Genomic DNA, 25,442 nt, shown 5'->3' with positions numbered 1-25,442 from the left:
TGTATTTTCCCTTTAATTATTTTGTATGACTAGAATCTGCAGCGAAACAGTTGGCCTGGCCAGTGTGATGTCGCATTTCTTGACCAATTTTCCGAACAATCTATTTTGTTTAGAATAGGCCTACACGTTCAGTACCAATGGCTGGGATCCGGGATCAGTTGCTAAGTGTGTGGCATGATCCATCCCTAGGATTACCTAACCTTCACGCTCTTTATATTACATAACACTTTGATAGTGAATTGCAATGGGGTTATTGGGGTCAAAGTCACAGGCAGTATGGGGGGCGGGGGCATTTTCTGGAGGGGGAATCATGACTTCTTGACAAGAAAAAGCTCATTTGTACCTTCCCCAAATTCTGAGGGGGAGGGGGTTGGATACCTCCTCATATAATTTCTCATATAATTACAAATGTATGCCACTGACATTGCATCCATTTTTTCTCACATATTTTTGGGTTATAATGTATGTACATTGTAGAACTTTGTTTTTATAGATTGTCTGTGTTTTCTTGTGTGTGTCTCATTCAAAAAGTCTTTTGTGTAGAATCTATTGAAACAAGACCTGCTTTAGGTAATTTACATGTAAATGTACCCATTCAGGTGTACATGTACATGTATGCACATCATACGGACACAATTACAATGCTGAATCTTGTCTAGATTATAAAACATGAAAGAATCCCTTTGTCTGAAGACACACCTCTGTGCAGTGACTACAAATATCCTATTGTGTCCCCCAGGGATGGGTGCATCGTGGGTCAATTGGCACACTTCCTCCCTGAACAAATTCTCACTTTGTTCCCAAACCAATGATAATTGGGAGTTCACAAAACTGTACAAGTCTTCCAACAAGATCTTGTTGGAACAGTTTGCAAAATTTTGGAAATGTGCGGTGACCTGAACAAGCCAGGATACCGAGGAGGAGCGTGGAGCCCTTTCCTGCTAGTTGTAGTTTCCAGATTTGTTCTTAGGATCGATCTGCTTATGGTCCTGTAGACTTTTTCGTTTTGGAGTGTATTTCCGTGGAGCTGTAACTATGGGGTTGTGCTTTTCAAAGACGACACGGAGTAAGTCGGGAAGTTCTGCGGAGAGCAAGGTACCGGTGTTTCTGCGCCCAATCAAAGTTTGGATTGCTGGGCAGACTTTGGGTAAGATTGGAGTCATTTCAGAGCAATGATAATGGATTTTAGCACTATGTCTGTGTTGCTTACAGTTACACCATGAATAAGGCCTACAGTTTTGATAATTCATATAGCTATAAAATATGAACAAGCTATTTTTTTCCTATTTTTACTTTTAAAATTCCATTTTCTTGAAAATGTCAGAATACCAGGTGCCATGATGATGATTTTACAAGATACTTGATAATTTGGTAGTGCTGTTTGCTGGTGTTTGCAAATTATGTTGTACAAGTACGTATACACATACCTTTAATGTGTGTATGTATTAAATATGTACCGTACATACATTACGGTGCAATGTTTGTTTAAATTATTGAATGAGAAGGTAGAAGATTTATTGATTTTTGTAAGCATTTACCATTTGCATAGTAAGGATCATTTTATCCTATTGTTTTGTCTTGTTTGTTAAAAACCCATGATTTTGTGGTATTTTTTCTTCAGGAAGTCAATCCCTTTCAGAGAATGTTGAAGGAAATTGATGAAGAATTACAGTGTATGTTTTCAGTTTTCTTTGACATTTATTTTATGAAAATTAATACATACATGTAGCGAGAAATACATTGTATGCAAACTTCATGATTCAATATTACATGTACGGTATCTTCGATAAAATAGTATATAGAATATTGGATGGCTTTGAGGGGGATACAAGAATATATTGCACGAGCTACATGTACATGTATAATATTGTACGAGATGAAGACGAGTGCAATATTGTTACAGCGAGTACAATATATTCTTGTCACTGCTTGTATCCCCCGAAAAAAAGCCATCCAACATTAGTATAATTATTATTTATATTAGGCTGACCAGCTTGATTCGCAAGATATAAATTTCAGGACACTGCCTACATTTCTCAGATTTCGTCGAATTATCACGCTGCTCGAAGCTGCCATTGTGGCTGTTGACAACAGTGCGCTTATATCCTGCTAGTGCTACGCGCTGTGTCTGCGTGCCACGTGCTACAAGCTATGCGCTACGCTCTGGTGACTGGTTGACTGTGACTTTCTACGCTCTAGATTGAGCGGGAACCAACAAAAATGCTCCGATGACTGCAATATCAATAATTATTGCAGTCAACCGGGTAATTATTGACATAATATTGCAGTCATCCGGGTACTTTTTCACGAAAGTATACAATATGCTGATTTATTTTTACCACTGGATGCCTGATATAAATAATAATTTAGTTTACGGCTTTCAAATATCTGTTTGCAATTGTAGTGTTTTTTATGGGTTTTTTTTAATTTGCCAGAGAGCTGCAGCTTGTCGTGTTTGTGTACATTTACATATACATGTACATGTACTGAAGCAAAGGAAAAAACCTCTAACCAATAATTTGTATGTTATTTCATATCATTATTTCTGAGCAATCTTCTAATTAAACACCAGTTTGAATAATTTGGATACATTTTAGAGGTCTTAGATTTTCAGAGGTGCAACATTTGAGATAATTTGTTATTTGAGATACATGTACATGTACATGTAATTAACACACAGACAGACATGCTCTGTACATACATGTATACGTATACATGTACCGGTACATGTACCGTAGGCCTACGTATGCAAGAACAATATGCCTCAGTATTAAAACACTCATTGGCATAACGTAGGCCTAGCATAACGCGATCTTAGCCGCATGCACAATTAATCAAAAATTCATTTCACTGACAGTATAATCGACTTGGGTTGTGAATTTCCAATGAGATCGTTGGGGTATCCACGTGTCGGAGGATGAGTCATCGCACATTAGCATCGCAGCTCCTGCTACGCTCACGAGCTCAGGGTTTATAAATAAACATCGCGGGGTCCGTGGAGACCGCGGAGCAAGGAAACCTTAGCTTGTGTTCTAAGACCTTCTTCCTCATAATCTAGTCCTACTGGTTCGTTCATGTACTCTAGCAATGTGAGGAAACGCCGGTATATGACTTATAAATGGTTCGTCAGTGCTGTGAATTGGATAGTTGAAGGTTAACGGTAGGTTTTCTATTTTTATCGTGAGTTAAATATTAGCCTATGACTGTTGAAGCTTTTAATGTTTCATTTAGAAAAAAAAACGTATGTTGTAGCTCCATCATACAGTAGGCCTATATTGTGCATGTACGTGTTATCATGTATACTGTGCTGTGAATTAGATAAAGGGCTACGGTAGTTTTCTTTTGATTAATAATGAATTAAAAAATAGCCCAAGGCTGTTTTGAAGCTATTAAAGGGAATAGACAACATTTGCAAACATCGAAAAAAAAAATTACCAAGTTTTTACAAATACCTTACTAGGATGTTGATAAATGACAGTCTCAAACATCTTGTAAAATTATGGCACCTGGTGTGAAGTCATTTTCAAGAAAATGGTATTTCTGTAAAAATTTCCAGCGGTCTTCAGCCGACCACCGTTGGAAAAACCTAGCTATTTTTCAACTACTGCTCCAAATTTACCATTAATTCAGTCCAAATTGTGTTTGCTATTGGTTACATGTTCATGAACGGGTGCAGGCCAGCTAGACTGGTACCCTTACCTTACAATTTTCCGGCATCTGTAAATTGATTCATTTTATATTTAGTGGAGTCAGGGAACCAGACTACTTGAACAGTTTTGTTTTTCTTGGTTTTTCCAGCATTTTCGAACACAAAACTTCAAACATGTCAGTGTAACAATATTTGATCTATTATACTAACCCCTCAAATAGTTCATTTCTGAAAATTACAGCAAAAGCCAATGATGTATATTCCCTTTAAGGGGAATCAAAAAAACAAAAGTACCAACTTAATTATTTTGAAATACCTTACTAGACTGTTAGTGTTAGTGAATGACAGTCTAAAGCATCCTGTAAAAATATGGCACCTGGTGTGCAGTCATTTTCAAATGGGGATTAATTACTCCGCAATTAATTGCTCTATTATACTGTAATTGGTACATCTTTGAAGTTTAAGATCTAAGCTTACTATCTGTGTCAAAAATTAGTCAGCATGTGCTCCAAAAATAGGGGAAATTTTAATACCCGATATGTATTGTAACGTTGTAATACATATGTAACGTTGAAAAATATATTGTATTTTCAACGTTAATGCTACTGCATGGGTAAAGTCTGATTTGTCCCTTTGTGCATTTACAGCACAAATGGTAACAAAATGCGGACAATGAAGTTACTACATTTACTTTGTAATGCTTTGAGGGAAGAGTTAAAAAACCACAACATTGCTAGGTTTTTTTGTGGAATCGATTCTTCTTTCAGGATATGGATACCATGTAAGGGTGTACGTCTGTTTGTTTTTTAATGTGAAAAAAAACCACTGTAAAATTGTGAATAACGACCAGTGGAATACAATACAATGTACACGTATACCTGTTTATCTGAATTTTATATCTCAGTTGATACTGACCAACCATAAGAGGCCAACGTTTATACTACAATAGTACAATAAGACTGCAATACCAGTTTACCAGATCTACGATCGAGTTTCATGTTTTTTCCCCATACTTTTATAAAACCAGTACAAGATAATAGATAGCAAGATAATAGACAGCCATACCGTGCAGTACACACATTGCACGGTATGCAGAAGATTTTGTTATTTCAAGTGTTTGTGACTGGGATGTGTGGTTTGACTGTTATGTTATTTGTGACCTTGGTACTTGACTACTATATGTACTTCTTCCCGTTACCCCCCCCCCCCCCCAAAAAAAAACACCCAAGAAAAGTACACGACCTGTAGACCGGGGTACACTGTAGACATCTAAGTCCTATACATAGCAAAAAGTACATACTTGTTGCAATGAAAATTCTTACTGTTTGCCTCAAATTCTTGTAATAAATTGTCTGATTTATGGACAATAAAAAGTTGTGCTGGTTTCATAGCATACTTCATAAACCTTCTTGTTTATGAATAGATTCCTTATAGCACCTGTAGGTTATAGCATGCATGAGTGCATTTTGTCAATATTTTAGAGTACATGTAGCTACATAACCGAGTAAAAGTTTTTATTTCCTGGTTTCTTTACATATTTGATTTTGAAGAGTATAGAAAAAATCTCATATTAATTTTGTTTTATTCGGATGGGGAGATTTTGCAAATTTCCGGAATTCCAGAAAGGAAAAATTCAAAATTACTGGAAAGCTTCCAGGCATTGCAGTACATGTACACATGCACAGAGCCGCACATCTATAATGCATTTTAGATAGCTGCCCATGCACCGCGCCAATTTTTTTTGGAAGGTGTCCCGTCTGCCCGTCACCGTTCGCTGTTGAGAAAGGAACGTACATTTGTGTACTACGGGTTGGAGTCTGGCTCTTTTGCTGTCTCACCGCGTCCGCCGCTTGCCTACATCTCGTCATTTCCCATTGGCCTTTTGGCGTGGAAAAGTATATTTGTACTTCGAAGGAAAGCATTATTGGCATGAAGTTGATAGACTTGACTGTGAAAAGAAAAATTGGAGATTTGTTCTTAGGATTGATCAGCTTATCGTCTTGTAGACCCTTTTTCTTTTTGGAGTTGATATCCGTGGTGCTTTAACTATGGGGTTGCACTTTTCAAAGAGGACACGGAGTAAGTCTGGACGTTCTGTGGGGAGCAGGGTGTTTCGGCGCCCAGTCAAAGTTTGGATTGCTGGGCAGACTGTGGGTAAGAACTAAGATTGGAGTCATTTCAGAGCAATGCTGATTGTTTTAGCACCAGTATAGTGTACAATGTATCTCCCTAATTCTGTTTTGCTTAAACCTTGAATTTCAGTTTTGATAATTCATGAGTTCGTCAGATGCCATGAAGAAGGTCGAAACTGACCATCGTTTATCATTAAATAAATGGTTTTTATTTTCATTTATTTTTTTAAAAAGTGTTCTTTATCTGCAGTAATCTTAGCAAAAGTCTTTTAAGGCAAACATGTATAGATCATTTACTTTTCATGCATTTTGTTTCCACTAACGCCAGTCAAAATCCAAATTTGAATATAAAACCCAACCTGTTGAAGTTTCAGCTCAGTGGATATTACACTTTTCGAGAAAACAGTGAAAAACATTGCACTGTAACCTTTTGATCACGAAACACAGTTTCGTCCATATAACATTCATTATTTCGAAAATTTGTCGGTTGAAATCACCTACTTACTGTACTACTAACTGTACGTTCTCAATTTCTTCAAAAGGACAGAAAGCCAGACAGAATAATTTCATGTGATATTTAGTGCTCAATACAGTCTTCAATTTAATCCAAGTAAGCTTTTCGATAATAATTTGGTAGGTTACATGTACTTTTTACTGGAATAAAATTGGAAATGATCACATGCCAACAAGGTGCCCAACCACATTATAGAAATATACAATGTACACGTGTGCAGTTGCAGTACTGTAGCCTGCCCGCCAACGTAAATGGCTGTTTGCCAAACCCTGAATTTAGGTAATTATTAAAAAATATGGCTTTTCCAGGCATAACTTATCAAATTTTCGAGAAATCCAGGTGTCAGGTCTAAAGGGCGTCTAGTGCAAGGCGACATTGAATCACACTGGCTTGGCTGGCCCAATCAGTGTATGCTAGAGAAAGTATTACATTGGCAATTGAGTTGAACTGTGAATTTTGTCACGCGTGGGGATGGATACCATTTGGGTCTCGTCTGCTTTCGACTTGATCGAGATACATGTAAACACACAGTGCGTATGTAGCTCACATTCAGTAACATTAAAAATGGTATTCAGTATGCATTTGTAATGAAATCAGGAGAAAGATTCTCTATCTACATTGTACATTTTCATACAAGTACTCTTTGTGAACTATTTCCATGGGGATTTTCAGTGATTTGTATACTGGTAAATAGAAATGTGTGTGTACAGTCTGTTGTGCCTTTCACCTTGTAATGATTGATGGAATGGAAATCACTCAAATCTACATGTTTGCAAAATTTTAAGTTTTCAGTTTAACCCTAACCCCTTGAGTGATTTACTGGGAACCTTCCTCATTCTTGCAAAATCCAACACCGTGTGGTAAACTCAACACCCAAACTGTTGGACTCTGATTATGGTGGTATGCCTGACCCCATGTAAAGCATAATCAGTTTACTGGTGCAGTCCTCATTCCAACAGATTCCAACTGTGTAAAAGATGTTGTTGGATTTTAAAGGTTTGGGGCGGTTAGGGTTATATGTGGTGTAAATCGAGGACACACATGTGAAGCGTCGTCGCGCAATTGAGGACCTACGGGTATCGCCGTTTGTGAGTTAGCTAGCCACGCCCCTTAGACAACTCTGTGGAATTTTGTATGTTAAGTTTTGTTTGTTTCGATTTTGCGTATTGCGTGTCCATTAAATTTATACGTCATGTAACTGGACTATATTTCACGAGCTGCGTTGACGCGATTTTAATGCAATACCCGTAAGGCTGTAGATCAATTGTTTTTTAAAGCCAGACAGACGTGCAATAGTCTTGACTTAAATCCAGGGTTTTCATGGTTTTGATTCGCTTTCTAAGGAATGTCAAATTTTACGAAGATCATGAACACTTATACTGGTAACACACCGGTAATTGTTGTGAGTTTTAAGCTCTGGTAACTAGATTACTGGTCTTTGCTCCAAGAAAAGCTTCTTTTTTTTTTAAATTTTACACACATGTGCATTTCCTGATGCAAAAATGACAAAGGTCGTTCAATTTGGAGTTTCATTTTGGAATAAAGCCAAACTGCTGTAAATACATACAACCTTGTAGCAGATGCCACGGATGAATGAACAGTTGAGTTGAAGCATGGAGACCTCCGGTCTTTGTCTCAATGTTTTTGCCTTAGTCACTTGCCTAACAGTAACACTACCAATGCATGCATGTAGTTTGTACAATGCACAGGTTCAAGTCGATTGAATATGAAATGTGTGTACTTTACAACAGGGGTGGCTGTTGAGTGACTGGCCAGATACATGTAGATTAATACTGCTGTGAGGGCTTTGTCTGAATGAAGGTGACAAAGCTCTGCTTCACATTTGTAAACTGTGAATAAATGCACAAGATTCTGTGGTTGTAGTAATTTAGGGGTCCACTGTACTAATTCAAGCCCAATTGAAAACATTGTAAAATCAACAAAGTTCAGGGCCAAATAACATGCAAGCCGACATCACTGGGGTTTCTCAAACAAAAGTTAAATTATTGTCTTGTCTTTCATCTTTTCATTTCTTTTCAATTTAAGGTACATTAGCCAATTACATTTTTAAATATTCACACCCAAACAAAATCACCTCCCGAAAAGTGATAGTTCCCAAGCCTGCATGTAGCCATTTTACAAGTGGCATCCTTCCACTTTCTCAGGTAAATAGGACCCATTTTTCATCCATAATTTTATCAAGCCTGCCCTCAGATGGAAGCCCAAAAACCAGGGAGTTGATCCTTTGGTATATTTACACAGTTCCACCGTTGTTAAAGCCAAACGGTCTCTGTTTTCAAAAGAAATTGTGGGGTCACTTTTTATGCTAATGACTCGCGTAGAAATTCTCACTTGAATAAGTTCAGTGCACCCTATAAGTAGTTCACAATTGCCCAAGCAACCACATGCATGTATTGTAAACCACATGCATGTATAGTACATTGTACATGTGCCGGTATCCATGGTACATGTACAACTGTACATGGTTTTATTCTGATATTTTTTTTGCCGCATAACATGTACCAGTACAAAAGATGTGAGCTGCAGCATTCGTTTTGCATTCTGCAGAATTCGTTTCGAGAGAAATGTAACTGGCTGAACTTCATCTATTTTGTTTTGTTTCCAATTTGACAGAATGTGACAACATGGCTGCCAGTGTGGCTGTAACCAAAGTGCCGGCCACACAGCCTAGCAACCAGAAGCCAGCAGTGCATGATGGGAAGACTGATAGCAACTCACCTGTACCTTCCAGTGACCTAACCAGCGGCCCCAGCAGCCCCACTACCACGCCGGACATGATGTCCGAGAACACGTCGGCCATTTCAGGATCACAGCAGGACGATCTCGACCACAGCAGGGGTGGTAGTAGTGGTCCCCCCGTGCACAGTGGGAAGTCCGCCAGTCCTAGGGAGGATGTTGGCAAGAATGACTCTGCACTGCCAAACGGAGATTACAACTCCAGCCAGACTGGAAGTGCCTCCAACAGCATCACTTCCTGTTATTGTCCAGAGGGGCCTCGTAGCCGGCCGGTGCCTCCGCATAAAAATCCCCGTCCCACTCCGCGCAAGCCTCAGCCGAGAGCAACACCGCCAAAACTGCCACCCAAACCTCCGCATTTGCTCCAGCTGAGGTCGCCCAGTTCTGACAATTTGATGGGCCGTTCAAACCGTGACAAAGACCCACAGGGTAGGGACAAGCGGTCACAGAGTGTCAGTGTCGTCGGTGCTCATAATTCACCTCCAAGAGAGGACGTACAAGCGACCAAACCTTTCAAACATCCCATCCCCACTCCGAGGAAATCATTGCCGAACCTTTTCCAAGACCTCAGTTCTGCAGATATAAAGAGCCTTGAGCAATCTGGTACACGTGTTGGGGCACAAAAACAAAACTCCAAAATGACAGCCTCAAGCTCCGAGGCGTCCTATCCCAAATCACCATCTCATCAACGGGGAGAACCACTCAGCCCGAATTCGCAATCTGGTCCCAGCTCACCTGTCAACAGACAAGAAATGGGGAGGAAAAAGACTAAGACAACTCAGCATGTGCGCGTCCGAGAGAGGGCGGCAATCTTTGAGAAACTGATCGAAGTAGAGACCTCCAGGAACCGCGACTCACAGATCAGTGAGCCAAGGTCCAGAACTTCATCCAGGGCATCTGACGTCAACGAAACGAGTGTCATCCCTAAGTTATCCAACACCTCTGGCAGTATGTCTAGAAGCCGTGATAAACATCATTCCTATGTTAATATTGAGCTACATGACAACACCGTTTTGCCCGAGAACGTCTCGCCAAGAACAGATGCATCTGCGGAAGATGAAACTGTTTCTGTGGCATCTGTGTCCTCAGACGACCTATTTATGTCACCCCAGTCGAGCATCAAAAATCGTCCACGCCGTCCCCCGTCGCCGAATCTGTCAGAAGATGAGCACACTGAGGACTCAAGAATTTCAAACAGAAGGTCAAGCTTCACGTACACCGACGTTGTCCTTCCTAATGAAAGTACCTTCAAGAAAACCGAGGAGTCGAGTGTTTCACAAAGAGATACTGAAGACACATACATCGTCACCACAGACTCTGATGCTGGGGATTCAGGGTACACAGATGTCGTCATTCCTGATTCAGTTTCATCACAGAACATTCAGAAGTCAAACGTTTCCCAATCAAATTCCAATATAATTATCATTCCAAAGTCAAATGCAAATACCCAAGACGATGACGGTGTCCCAGATTCTAAATTATTACAGGACTCAGAGAAATCGGAGACTTCATACAGCGAGTCTGACTATACCGATGTGGTCGTCCCAGAGTGGAGGACATCACATGACTTTGTATCACCTGAAGTGGCCTTAGATGTTGCCGAACCACCTCCCAAGAGTCCTAAGCCTAGGTTCAGCCTGCCGATTGAACTGGAGAGCGCATCACAGCCGGAGAGACATGACATGTTGTCACCAGACCATGCCCTGCCCAAGCCATTTCACAGTGCACACACGTACAGGAACGTCACCCCATTGTTCGTTATGCCAGCAAGGCAAACCAGAGCCTCTGACAAGGCTGGAGTCAAGCGTGAAACTGACTCAGCAGAAAGAAGACCAACCTGTCAACAAGGAGATGACGTAACAGTGCAGGAAACGGACAATGACCAGGAAGGAATTCAGATGGAGCTGGCTGATAACTTTGGGAGTTCTGCAAGTCTACCGCAGGAAGCACAGTCAAAAGGCAGCCAACAGCAAACAGACCAAGAACCGATATCTGAAGACACTGAAGAAACGGCCGAAGCTTCCGACATGCTACCCGAGTCCCGCCGGCGTGAAAAGCGCATCAAGTCCCACCCAGCAGAGAGGTCCATGCTGTACGAAGTCTGTCTCCCTGACTTCATTAACCCCATCACCTTGCAAAGGAAAGATGGAATTGAAGAACCTGGCCAGATTTCCCCAACGACCAAGAATGAAGTTGACGAGTCACAGGGTGAAAGTTCAGAGGTGGTTGAGGACGCATATTTTGAACTGGCTGAAGCAAGGACACAGGAATTACCAGATACAGGTAAGATATGTGTCAGATTTTAGCCTCTGTTGAATGCAATGATTCTTCACAAATTTTTACAGACGTAACATTTTTTTTGCACAAAAACGCGGTGATTACACTTAGGAGCCTAATACATTTGATTTTTTTTTAATTACAGTTTGAATTCAAGGGAAAATTTGGAGGAACTGATATGCTGTACTCTATGTGATGTTTAGGATTATTATGGCAATGCTTAATATGACAATATGCATTAACCATGTGCACAAAAGGTTTTTTTAGGCTAATATCAAGGGGCTTATCAATTTTAAAATATGGCACTCTTTCCATACGTTTGTGCACAAACATGGATGCGCCCAGCAGGCATCACTTTGTACAATTACCCCTGGTAGTCAGTACGCTAGTTTTTTTAATGTAGCTCAGTGGTTCAGATAAATGTATGTTCAATATGTTGAACGTGACCTGTACATGTACATAATAACAGAAAAAAAATACACTAAAGTTACAGCATGATATGACCTGATTCGGTGACCCCTGACCTTCATTTGTGACATGACAACTTGATCTACATGATCCCACGCATGTGCTTGTCACGTCATCGTGCCAAAGCGCTCCCTTTATGAAAAATCAAGCCCAACCTTAATATCATTATACTGCACTTATGAGTTGGCTATTCATATACCACCTGCCTGACATTAGGGGGAGGGGTGTCTTAATTTAGCCCAGGCAACCCGAATGAAGGGATGACTCAGTCTCATAGAATGATGACCCTGTCATTAATAAGGCAGTGAGAGCCACGAGGAAAGGGCCACTGATTGAGTTAGTGCCTAGCTCTATGGTTAGTGCGATTGTTCTTGCTTAATAGCTGGAAAATGAGCGTCTTGTCGCTCTTGGATGGACACATTCATTGATTCCCGTATCAAATTGTGACTGTCACTTACATTGCTGTACATGTACGTGTACTGGTTTAAACTCTTTATCACAAGACATTCACAGGAAATAGAATGCTTCGATACATTTTTGGTGAGTACCCAACTACCCGTCATGTACCAGTATGTGCAATACAATGTACAGCACTTACACATATACACATAAAAATGTATACATGTACATTGTATTTGATACATGAAGAAAATACTTAAATGCCCACGAGGGCCCAGTTTCATAGCGCTGCTTAACAGCCAACTTTGTGCTTACCGAGCCTCCATCTATTTCATAGGGACTGTTAATCAGTAAGCACAGCAAAAGCACGCTTAACCCCAGAAGAAAACTTGCTTAAATCAGTGACGTAACAATAGAAATCTCCATGCGAGCGCAGCCGTTAGCATGAAATTGTGCTTAAGCAGCAGCATGATTTTCTGCTAAAGGAAGCACAACTTGTCTACTTACTGTTAAGCAGTGCTATGAAATTGGGCCCTCTTTCCAATTTCATGTTAATATGTCTGTTTTCATTATCTTGTGTTGCTTGATGGCGCTTTATAAATCCTGTTATTGTTATTATTATTATTATTATTATTATGAGGAGGGTTGTGATGCCTGATTTACCAACAAAATTCTCATTCTGGTTTTGCTTCTTCATTCGTAGTGTTAACATAAATAAATATATTTATAACTGTGTTTATCTTTTGTCTTTTTCAGAACAACACCTTGAGGGTGAAGGCTCAGACATGCTGTGCAACCGATCAAGGTACAATGAACAGATCAATCCGGGCATGCATTCAATTCTATCACGAAGGCCCCCTTCAATGGCGAAAGCATTGTGCTAGCTATTGTTCAGATAATCTGTCAGGAGGCATGAGCTTTGCACGATAGCCTGCACAGTGCTTTCAGTCTTGACGTTGGCCTCATGTGTACACAGTGAACACGTGCCCAAATTTGGCCATATGTAGAAGTATAATTATATAGAATACATAGTACTGGATCATAAGCATTTGTGCAGATTGCATTGTATGTACAATACGGTTTTCCGGTGCTCGTCTCCGGAGAACCCCTTTGGCACAGGGGGGCGTGAGTGGACATTCTAACAGCCTTCTTTGTAGGCAAGAAATCGTATGGAATCTCTGATTGGTCCGTTTGCTGCAGCCAGCACACTTTCAACCAATCCCTGCCACAGCCAAAAATTCAATCCTGTTCCCCTGCCATGCCTTTTACACAGGCTAGTCACCAACAGTCAGATCATATTTCATTAGGCACTGTGACAGTCAAATTCCATCAACAGACAAAACGCAGGTGACTGGTAGGCACAGCTGGCTTATCAATCTCCTACAGTCAAAGCATGGCTATATCAGGTTTCATAACAATCACAGCCAGTCAATCCTGCTTTATGAAGGCAGGGAGCACTCAACTGTTAAAAACAGTCACTTGATTATTTTGACTGCTGGGTTGGCCATGTTGCAATGGAGCATGAAAGTAAAAGGTCACGCGGCCAGCTTCCAGAACCCTTGCTTGGCCCGCCTGGGGCATTTTACTCCAGGTTGCCCTTTTTTTCGCTTTAATTTTTGACGGAATGATTTTTAACTGAAATCACTCCAAGAAATTTTCATGTTGAAATTTTATATCGGTAGTATTCAAGAAGAAATGATGAAAAAAAAAATCACTTGGAGATGGGTAAAAACGAATTTCATTTAAGACCTTTCAAATCTTGCATTTTCTTCCTAAGTCTCTTTGTTCGTTCACAATTTGCAAGTTGCTCTCTTAATACATTTTCAACTTGTATGTTTTATTCCAACCTCCCAAAATATTTTTCTTAAAATCTTTTTCGGACGTCTGCAACCCTCCGAATTTTTATTTTTTTATTTTGGGCACAAACAGAGCTGCTTTGCAAGCAGACTGGCTCCCATACATTATTGATACTGATTGTGGGGTGGGAACCAGGTTACTCCACGACAACGGAGTCATTGTCAGGCCGCTAATAATTCAAAATTGGTAAAGTAATAATTCCATAACTAAATATAGACCTTTTTTTATCGGTCAATGTCTTATTCGAACTGAATAACTTTTACGTGTATATTGCTAGAAGAAAAGCAATTTAATAAAGAAATATATTTTTCGGTATGAAACACAAAAATAGAACAGGGAACATAACTTTCAACCTTTTACTAGCATTCCAAGATTCCTGGCACTATGGCATTGATGGCATGCAGACTTTGCCATTTGGCATCATAATTCCTTTTTCTTGAATGTTTTTCAATCTGTGTTTTTTTCCTCACACCAGGCGTCAACGCTTCGCCGTCAAAAAGAGAGACTCGAATGCGGCCGGCCGCGGACGCAACAAATGGCAGCACGAGTCAGCCCCAGCCACGCTAGGGGGCTTGGAACGACAGGAGGCTATCACAGAGGTTAGTGGACAAATTTTCACAGGTCACAGTCTTTGGACTATTCTACAGTTTTGTGTCTAATACCATATTGAGAAATGGTCTTGCCATTTTTATACCAAGATTGTCCCAATTTTTAATTTTTTTTATTTAAAAATATGGCGGAAATGTGTCTTCAAAAAAGGTTTGAGTGAGCTAAGCTGTGCTGTAGTGTGATTTGAACACAATTTGTATCTATTCAAAACTGGATATTTAGTTTCTTATCTTGAAATGTTGTAGTTTTGAAATGCAGGCTTTACAATTGAATGTAAAAGTATTTGTGTTACATCTTTCAGCAGCTACCCACAGAAGTCACTAGCCCACTGGATGGCAATAATAGACTTTCCCAAGCAAGCTCAGCTGGAAGCGCCATATCATCTCTCATCAGCAACGTCTCCATTGGGGATGCAGATCAGCTGTCCTCAGACGAAGAGGATTATGAGGACGTCCAGGCACCGCCCTCAGATGCCCCAGGTGCTGATGTCGTCCCACCACTGGCATCACCGACAAAACACATGGACGGTAAGGATACCAGACCACTACCATGTGAGGACATTGGCGAGGACGACACTTACTCAACTCTGTATGAGGTCCGTGCCAGTGGGCCGGTACGGCATGAAGACAATGACGTCCTCCCTCAGAGAGGTAGTGAGGACAATGAAGAGCTTAGCACTAAAGACGAAGAACAAGACCGTGTACCTGTGGAGATCGAGATGCAGCCCATGAAACTTAAGTCTCCACATTCCACTGACAAGGAGTCCAGACGTAAGGCTTTTGAGTTTCACATGCCGCTTTTCCTGAGGAAAAGCAGCTCTGTGGAGTCTACCATGTCGGGGCACTACAGCGACAATCGCAGCAGCCGTTCCCTGACGACACACAGTGAGGACAGTGACGCGAGCAGTGATTACCTAGAGGAGTTACCCTCTGTTGCCCAGCAGAGAAATCGTGATGCGAGAGACTCGAGCGCCTCTGAGGATGGAGTGTCCGTCAGATCTGGAAACAGAGTGTCGATGGACTCTTTGAATCTGAGCGTCCAGTCCGAGCTGCAGGACAACCTCCGACGGAGAAGGCGTAAGAGCAGCGAGCGCGGCCGACCGGCCTCTGAGTATGATCGACCCGCCTCTGCTGCATCCATGGAATACGACAGGCCGGTTTCCATCGCGTCATCGGAGTACGACAGACCCATCTCAAGCTCATCTGCCGATTACATTGGTGTCTTGAATAGCTTCCACAAGGACGGGAAGAGAGACGAAGACAGTGAAGGTGAGTCTGAGTACGCGAGTTTCTGGTTTACTCACGAGTATTTCCAGATAATCATGAAGAATAAAGGCATAGACCTATAGGATCATTTGCATTTATCCAAAAAGTAACCTACCGAATTATTATCAAAATGTTTACCTGGATTAAAGATCGTACTGGTACTAAACATCCCATGAAATTATTCCACCTAGCTTGCTGTTATTCAGAAGAAATCAAGAAATATACTTAATTTCCAATGATTAGTCAATTGACTGATTTTTGGAAATTCAGAGTGCTGTGGACAAAATTGTATTTCATGATCAAAAAGGTTTTGCATGGTTTTAGCATTTTTGGAAATATCCATTAGTCGTCTGTTTTTAATTCGGCAAAGCCGTGAATGGGTGCGGGCAAGCATTGACACAAGTTTGTTACTAACCAACCAACCAACCAACCAACGGAGAGACACGAGTACTTGTCTGAGGCAAGTGTTGTTGCGAGGGCCTAAGGGACGAGGTGATTGATTGCCAAAAAGGCATTTTGGTGAAGTTTGTTACTAACCAACCAACCAATGGAGAGACACAAGTACTTGTCTGAGGCAAGTGTTGTTGCGAGGGCCTAAGGGACGAGGTGATTGATTGCCAAAAAGGCATTTTGGTGAAGTTTGTTACTAACCAACCAACCAACTGAGAAACATGAGTACTTGTAGAGCTGTTTTCCTGCAGCTAAAAAGTGGACCCTAAATTGATAGAATGCCCCACATTATAAACATCAAAGCCCAGTTAACAGTCACCTAGTGGTGACTCACCTGGTGCTAAAACAGCGTCAGCGCTGTCATAAATTTAGACATGAGAGAACTAACACACAGTCACTTTAGCGCTTGCTTTGTCATTTCCTAGTGTGCCTTTGTTATGAAGGCTATTCTAGCTGCACAATTCATCCCTTATCAGTTGTTTGCCTTGTCACCATAAATAAGTGACATAATGTCCACTTGGCATTGTACAAACATCCTTATTCAGATAAAGGCATTCATACTAACTTTAAATTTGTTACTGTGTTCTAAACTTTATTATCTTTCCAAAAAAAAAAATGTTAAGTCATTGTATGGGAAGTAAGTATGTAAACAATTATTGAAAAAGGTCTATCAGGCCCTTTGGTATTGAAAGATCATCCACGTGGTCTGTGTGGACTAGAAATTGCTCATATAAAACCATAGAGCTATATTAAATTACTAGAGCGCTAACTCGTCATTCTGCGTGCGGAGACGCTTTGAAGCCGTCCTGGGCGCAGACATTTTGAATTCATGTGCGTGTTTGTAGAACATAATGAAATTAGATGGATTGAATTTTTGAAAGTGTACTCTACATGCAACGCGCAAGTAGAACATACGCAAACAGCTTAAGCGCGTCATTGACGGTTAAAAAAACGTGACGGCAAAAAGCATCTGCAGCGAATACGCGCACGCGTTGTGCTGTTTGCGTAGAGCAAAATGACACGCTCATTTGCTGATCGTGCGTTTCAATTTTGGGCGTATTGGCTTCGATAACGCACTGGTATGAAATACAAACGCAGATATGCAAATAGCCGTACAAAAGCCGTACAAAATTTCTGGGTCTCCATAGGTTTGTGCACAAACATGGATGCGCCCAGCAGGCATTACTTGGTACACAAAGTTAGCGCTCTAGTAATTTAATATAGCTCTATGTATAAAACTAAGTATTTTTTGTTGGTTGCTTAGGGCATTCAAGTTGGACTATTAAGTCAAGGCTTCCTTGTAATAAACACCCATGGCATTTTACATGTGTGTACCGGTACATTTGTAGCTTGCAAGCCTGAACAAAACCCGTAGAGAGAAAAAGTAAGTGTTCATTTAGAGTCCAAAATATCACACTGCACTTGTTGAAGTGGGAAAATGATCACTCTCCACAGCCCCTCACCCCATGGGATATGAATACACAGTCTGCGGACCTAACCACAACTTTGAACACAAGACTCTGACTCCCAAAAACCACTACTCCACAGCCCACAACAAAAAGATTGAGATGAAGACACTTTTCATATACTGTACAAAACTACAAGGATGTAAACAAATATGGTACATGGTATCCAATTGTTGCGGGGAGCTAGTGGTACAGAAGTTGTACATTTAGGATTTGAGGCCATCAAAAACTTTGTGCAGAAAATTAAAGTCTCAATTTTACAAACATCATTCTTAAAGGGAATACATGATTGGCTTTTGCCGTAATTTTCAGAAATTAAGTATTTGAGGGGTTAGTATAATAGATCAAATATTGTTAGACTGACATGTTTGAAGTTTTGTGTTCGAAAATGCTGGAAAAACCAAGAAAAACAAAAATGTTCAAGTAGTCTGGTTCCCTGACTCCACTAAATATAAAATGGAAAGGTAATGGACCCAGTCTAGCCGGCCTGCACCCGTTTATGAACATGTAACCAATAGCAAACAAAATTTGGACTGAAAGAAAAATGGTTAATTTGGAGCAGTAGTTGAAAAATAGTTAGGTTTTTCCAACGGTGGTCGGCCGACCACCGTTGGAAATTTTTACAAAAATACCATTTTCTTGAAAATGACTTCACACCAGGTGCCATAATTTTACAGAATGCTTTAGACTGTCATTTACCAACATCCTAGTAAGGTATTTCGTAAAAACTAGGTAGTTTTATTTTTCGATGTTTGCAAATGTTGTATATTCCCTTTAAAGCACAGTCCTGCTTGGGTAATTGTTCATGTACATGCATACATGTAGGTTACCTTCAGTTAAGGAAGTAAAAGTTTGAGGATCAGGTTTTCACTGCGTGATAATATGACAGGGTTTGGGAGTGACTGTTGTTAATGTTCGTTTCGGTCCATTAACCTGTTAAAGGGAATATACATCATTTGCTTTTGCTGTAATTTTCAGAAATGAATGGAATTGGGGGGTTGGAAATATATAGCAAATATAGTTACACTGACTTTTTTGAGATTTTGGGGTTCGAAAATGCTATAAAATCTAAGAAAACAATCATTTTCCTGTAGTCTGGTTCCCTGACTCCATATAAGAAGAAACAGAGCAGTTTACATACATTGGGGAATTGTAAGGGGAGGGAACCAGTCTAGCTGGCTTGTACCCGTTCATAGGTTTGTAATCGATTGCTAACAAGTGCGACAGTCAAATGGGGCCAGGATTTGAAAAAAAGCCAGTTTTTTTCCAACGCTGATCGGCCGATCAGCGTTGGAAATTGATACAAAATACCACTTTTCTTGAAAACGACAGTATACCAGGTGCCATGATTTTACAGGATGCTTTACACTGTCAATCACTAACAGTCCAGCAAGGAATTTCAAAATGATTTGGTAGTTTTATTTTTTGATGTTTGCAAATGTTGTATTTTCCCTTTAACAGCAGTCACCACCAAACATGGTCATTATGGACCCGATCGTCATGCTGTTATTCCCATTAATAAATACCGGTAGGCCTATGTTTTTTAACAAAATAAACAGTTAAAATGCTCCAATTTTGCGACTTTTCTTTTGGCAAATTTCCAGATTTTTGTGTGTTAATGTTCAGTGGCCATATTTTAGCTTACACATGGTACCCTGTCTCTTCAATATGCGTTGTTATACATGTAACAGTATGTATATGTTTGGGCCCAGGCTGTGCTGGACGGCGTCTTCATTGAAATATGACTGACGTCCAGGGTATGAACTTCTGCTGCCGTAGCGAAACAAAAATACAACTTTTTTTACCTGATGGAGGAAGCTGATATATACTCCCAGAATTACAAAGATGCTCAGTTTAGAAAACGTAAATATGTCCGCTGACGAAATGTTTACAGAAAAAAAATCGCAGATTGATCCATGCTTTTGTCGTAAATACCCTCAGAACTGTAGGACTTGCAAGTATGTCATTTGAAAACTTCCTTGCTCGCGCACTCTCACATAGTTACTGTGTTGCGTACGAACGTGTAAGTCAAACACAGTGGTGGTTGAGCGCATGTGTACCAAAGATCCTTTAGTGCCATGTATGGGCTCCGTGCGCCAATGAAAGAGGGCGCCCTTTTACCTAGCAATGACGTCCCATGGGTGGGACATTTCGCTGGTTGACATGCACCGTTCTCTGTGTGTGACGCACGTACACCAGGGGATTTGTACAATGTACCGGTACACGCAGTGGCTGCGCTTGGCAGCAAATGAATTGCAGTCAGGCAAGATGGCATTGGTCGGTCACCCCCAACTGTACTTTTCTTTGCCGGTGAGGGGGTACTTGTGAACGGAGCAGATAGCGGTGCTATTGGATGCTTTAGGATCTTTGATGTACTACTGTATTGTTAAGAGCTACCACAGGGCTGTTGTAAATTTGGCCAATCACTTGGCGTACATGATGAGCATGGATCAATGCTGGTTCAGGGGCCATTTATTCGCTTGTTCTTGAATCCGGTCTTTATATCACCGTTAATACACCCCACGTGATCGAGTCTCGACCAATCAGAAGCTATGAGTGTGAATCTCCAATTTTATCAACTAAAAGTACATACCGGTACCCGGTACACCTACATGTTCTTGCTTACGTTTATGTACCGGTACTGGTACCAGTGTAAAGTAGACAGGTGACCGCCAAAATTTAACCATGACATGATTACATGTAAGTGATCTAACAAGTTTTCCTTTGTGCACAAGGCCAAAAAAAGTTGATCTGCATAGACTGGTACTACATGTAAAATGAGGGGAAATCCTGAATGGGTTTTCTCATCAAAGGAGGCCGCAACCAGACCTGACAACTTTTGTACACAAATTAGTAATTACTGACAAATTAGAATGACATCATATCCTTTAGGCGTATTGTGTCAGGTTTAAACCAAAAAAGTGAGAGACAGACTGTGGCATACGAACATGTACAGGTGTGTACATATGCATGTACTTCACATGTTCGGGACGTTTTAGATTAGGAGCCAGGGTTCTCTTGATTCTTCCTGTCATTTGTCATCATTGTCATCTTTATTGGATTTACTTTAAGGAACTGTCATGAGAAATAGATTTAAAAAAGGTAAGTTTAACTTTTAAGTTTTGCTAAAATTGTCTTAAGCTGACTGACAACTGTGACTTCATGTGCTTACAAGTACATACCAGTACATGGGTCATTCTTTAAAGTTGGGGTCCACACACAACGAACGAGGCCGGCAATATCTGTCTGCAACCCGCTCTCAGCGAGTGAGGCTGGAAATATCAGGGTGTGCTACCCGCAGATGACGGCCTGAACCTGTCTGGGCATCGGGGTTCGTGAAAAACAATCCCGCGCCTGGGTACGGTCAATGTCGAAATAACCCCTGCGCGAAGTGGTTAATGCAGTCATCCTTCAAGAGTGATTATGAATAGCAAACTACTCAACAAATTGATTGAAGTCATTCTAAATGCTACTTTCATGGTATTAAACAGGGATAGGAAAAAATGTCACACTTACATGTACATACTTGTATAGAATGACCTACATTATGAACTTGTTTAATGGAACTTTTTATCATGGGGAAATTTGACAAGTTTTGGGGACGCTCGAGTGTCTCCACAAAGTTTCAATCCTCACAAATTTGTACTACAGTTCGTTGTCCCCGCTAAGGTTGTGATAAATGTGTAACTGTTTAAAGATATAGTCCATCATTTGTAATTTGTGCATTTTGTTCGTTTGAATCACCAAAAGTGCTCAAAATCTAAAGAAGGGTGCTGAACAACTAACTTGATGAAGTTTCAGCTCAGCTTCAGCTGTACATTCCGAGAAAAACAGCATTCTAGGATCTCAATTTCAAATCAAAAGTTGCTGAATCATGTTTTGAATTGGGCCTGAATTCAGCGTCCGAGAGACGTTCTCACTGAGCCGATTGCAGGTACGCGATGTCGCGCACTGATCTGACGAATTATAGCAACTACGTGCGCGTGTGCGTTGCGCCAATGCTTGCGCGCGCTTTGACGAATAACAAAACAAACTACTAATTTAAATGTTCCTACGGTGCGTCTTAAAAAGCACCGTTGGAAAGGCCTTCTTTCGTTAATTTCTTCAAATTGATAGCTTGCCAGAAAGAATAATTTCACAGGGAGTTTAGTTCCCTTACTATCTTTCAATCAAGTATGTTTTTCAACAATAATTACGCCAATTACTTTTCGGATAGCTGCAAATGATGGACTATAGCTTGAAATATACATTGTAACATATCGATATCTGATTACAGACTTACCTAACATCTAAATGAAATCTAAATTATTAAAAATTTGTCAGTATTTTCTCCCTTTGTATTTAACACATTGCTCGTGAGAGACTTTTAGTTTATTTTTTACAAACCCGGTGGCGGCTTGACCGCATTTGCTAGGGATCACCATTAGCTGCGTTAGGAAACAAATACCAAATCCAGACTTGAACCGAGACTACTGTATCTCATGCCCTATCCGTGAACCCTGCGACCCAACCCACTAGTGCATTTTGGTATGTCCCAAAACTCCCACAGTGCTGTAACCAATACACAAATCCGGTGGTGGGATGCAACATTTCTGGGGAGGGGGTATATAATGGAGAGGAAATCACATGGTGCATGGGATCACCCTCCGGGCACAGCCAGACAGTGTACAGTCAGTCTGAAGGGAAATGACACTCACATTACGTGTGATTCATGATTGACTCTGCGTCACTGACCACATCAATACATGCGGCTGTGCGCACTTTGACCCAAATACAGTGTATGGTGTAAATCCTGTTTACGTAGGTTTATGTTGTGATTTGTCAAAGTGATTTTGTACAACTACTCCCACAAATCTCTTACCCCTGTATGAAATTTCTGTGCACATCATGACTTGTATTTTGTACATTTTCTACAAAATGAAAAATACATACAAGGTTGTATTTAATAAAATTTAAAAAAAAGATATTTAATGTCACTGGATGGCAATAAAAAGAAAGAGCTGTCAAACGTTACTTGCAGTGGCGTAAATAGGTTAAGGTTCTGGGGGCACACATTTTGTAATTGGGATGGCGGGGGGGGGGGGGGGGGCACCTGTGGGGCACGGACATCCATTGGGGGAACGTCCCCCCCAGGGCCCCCACACCTCACCCCCCCCCAAGTTAGGACACTGTGTACTTGTACATGTACCTATTCAGGTTGGCCCAAAAAATACATTTTTTCAGATGCAGATTTCTCAAAACTGGGGATCAAATCATATTGAAATTGTTTTAAGATATTCCTAAACTAGAAGTTCTTGGTGTCATATGGTGAAAATAAATGTAGCATTAAAAATGAAGCATTGAAATGTATGACGGCCATTAAAAGAGAAATGGTCAAATAACAGTTTGTCCACATCTGCCGGTATGAAACGTGAGCACTACGTGCTCAAAGAACTGCCATAATGATGACCACACATGTACTTGTATCTCATAAGCGTGTGGACAAATTGGTTTTTGACCATTTATATGTACATTGTAAATGGCTGTCATTTCTTAATTTTGGCTATATTTTTAATGCCATTTTATGCCACTAAGACCTTGCGTTTTAGAAATATCTTAAAACAATTTCAACATGTCTCCCCAATTTTGAGGAATCTGCGCCTGAAAAAGTGTAAAGTTTATTTTGGCCACCCTATACAGTACGTACATGTACATGTAGGTCTTTGAAATGTTGGCAAAATTCAGGTTTCAGTTAGGTGAAATGTGTCACTTTTGTCAATAACTCAGAATTTGGTGAAAAGATTTGAACAGATATCTTAGGACTTCACTCAATGCTCATTTGGCAGGGGCAAATATATATTCGACATGTTGCCAAGGAAATGGTTACAGTTCGCAAAGCAGAACAAACAAAAAAGGCGTGGAAATTGAGAAGGAAGTTTGTCATGGATACATTTGCAACATTTAATTTATTTTAGGCAATATCAATCCATTAAAATATGAATTCTACACTCTAATGATGATTCATACTGTTCTTATGTTACCATGTTCCTTGGTGTGTCTATAAACACAGTCTCCAAATGTGTGGGATGATTTTCCACACCCTGGAGCCAATGACATCAGTTGATATAATGGGCTTGTCTCACGATAGCCAATGGGGTCTCAGGTTACAAAGATTAGGGTGCAGCCATTGGTCAGTTTCTAGATTACTTAAAATGAACACTACATGTAGTATTGGTTCATTGTACACATTTGCAACTGTTTAGCATACATGTGGTCGACTCAGTACTTCAAGAATTGTACCTAATGTGCACACAATCTATTCTATAAGCTGCAAACTCAAAAAATTCACTTATAAATTGACTTCGCAAAAGTCATCTACAGTGTACAGAATAAAAGCATATGTAAAAGGTACATTACGCAGTGTATATTAAGTGTTTAACATTCTCTGGAGTAAAAACCTACATATTTTGGTCAGTCTGGTTATTCTCAACAAAAATAAATGGGACTCATTTGAAAGCGATACCGGCTCGTCTGTGGTAAGTACATGTACAGAGATTAAAACTCAAGATTGTTTTATATGCATATACCGGTACAATTGTCCGACAATTTGTAAAAATTGATCCTCTCTTAATTTGGTCATATTTTATTTGTAAAATACTGAGTTTGTCATATTTTATTTTATTTTTCAGGTTTCTCCTTAACCTGGAACGTAGACCACGGCGAGGATGACAGATATCGGCCAAAAAGGTAAAACTTAAAAATATGTACACAGTATTATTAGACACAGTTTAATTACATGTAAGAGTTAACTCAGTAAGTGGGGGTGTGGTAAGTTTTGCATTGTGGTACAGATAATTGTTTAACATCAGTATAATATGCTCCTGTTGTTCAGAATCTACAAATGTACAGACTGTGACTTTCATGGGATTGCCTAACCCACGTTGAATTTATCCCTGACAAACCTCTTTGTTGACAAGCTTCAGATTCAAATACTGGTACTATTACCCTCGTTAAGCTTGCCGTTGAACCCTTGTGAACAATTTTACTAAAGTTTATAATGTTAAATTAAAAAAACAGTGGCATTTGGAAATTGGGCACTAAGTCATCTCCACTCAAATATATCCAAGTACATGTACATACAGGGTGAGTAAAACAAAACGAAACCCAAATGTCGGGACTTTGGTATCATTGAAGATCTGCATGTAGCACTTTCAAAATCCAGGATATGAAAGCCCAATTCATAAGCTTTCTTTTAGTACAAGAATCATTCAAATCACTCATGTACTTTTCAAGTTACGGAGTTTTAAACACAACCACCGTTTTAGAGTTCTGTCTACGGATCACTAAAAAGGTGTGCGTTCTTTCAGCAAAACGAAAACAATTCACACACATCCGTATGTGATTTGTGTGTGTTTTGCTGAAAGAACACTCAAGTTTTTTGTGATCCGTGGACAGAACCTTAACACGGCGTTTGTGTTTAAAATTGCGTAACTTGAAAAGTACATGGGTGATTTGAATGATTCTTGTACTAAAAGAAAGCTTATGAATTGGACTTTCATATCCTAGATTTTGAAAGTGCTACATGCAGAACTTCACTAGAACAATGATCCCGACATTTGG

At 40.2% G+C, this 25,442-nt stretch overlaps 1 protein-coding gene across 3 annotated transcripts in view; it reads left to right on the top strand.

Annotated features, from left to right (window-relative positions):
* The window catches only part of LOC119732139, a 61,141-nt gene that overhangs the window by 11,604 nt on the left and 24,095 nt on the right, over window positions 1-25,442 (top strand). For 2 of the 3 annotated variants that reach the window (XM_038205536.1, XM_038205537.1), the window contains exons 2-6: window positions 8,930-11,335; window positions 12,953-13,001; window positions 14,529-14,652; window positions 14,964-15,930; window positions 24,512-24,569. In XM_038205536.1, the coding sequence (XP_038061464.1) occupies window positions 8,941-11,335; window positions 12,953-13,001; window positions 14,529-14,652; window positions 14,964-15,930; window positions 24,512-24,569 (3,593 nt within the window). In that variant the 5' untranslated portion in view covers window positions 8,930-8,940. The remainder of the gene's footprint in view (window positions 1-8,929; window positions 11,336-12,952; window positions 13,002-14,528; window positions 14,653-14,963; window positions 15,931-24,511; window positions 24,570-25,442) is intronic. The other variant, XM_038205538.1, reaches the window with a different exon arrangement.

The sequence above is a fragment of the Patiria miniata genome, unplaced genomic scaffold (assembly GCF_015706575.1).
Source record: "Patiria miniata isolate m_02_andy unplaced genomic scaffold, ASM1570657v1 HiC_scaffold_24, whole genome shotgun sequence".
Taxonomy (NCBI): Eukaryota; Metazoa; Echinodermata; class Asteroidea; order Valvatida; family Asterinidae; genus Patiria; species Patiria miniata.
This window is presented reverse-complemented; position numbering and strand designations above follow the sequence as displayed.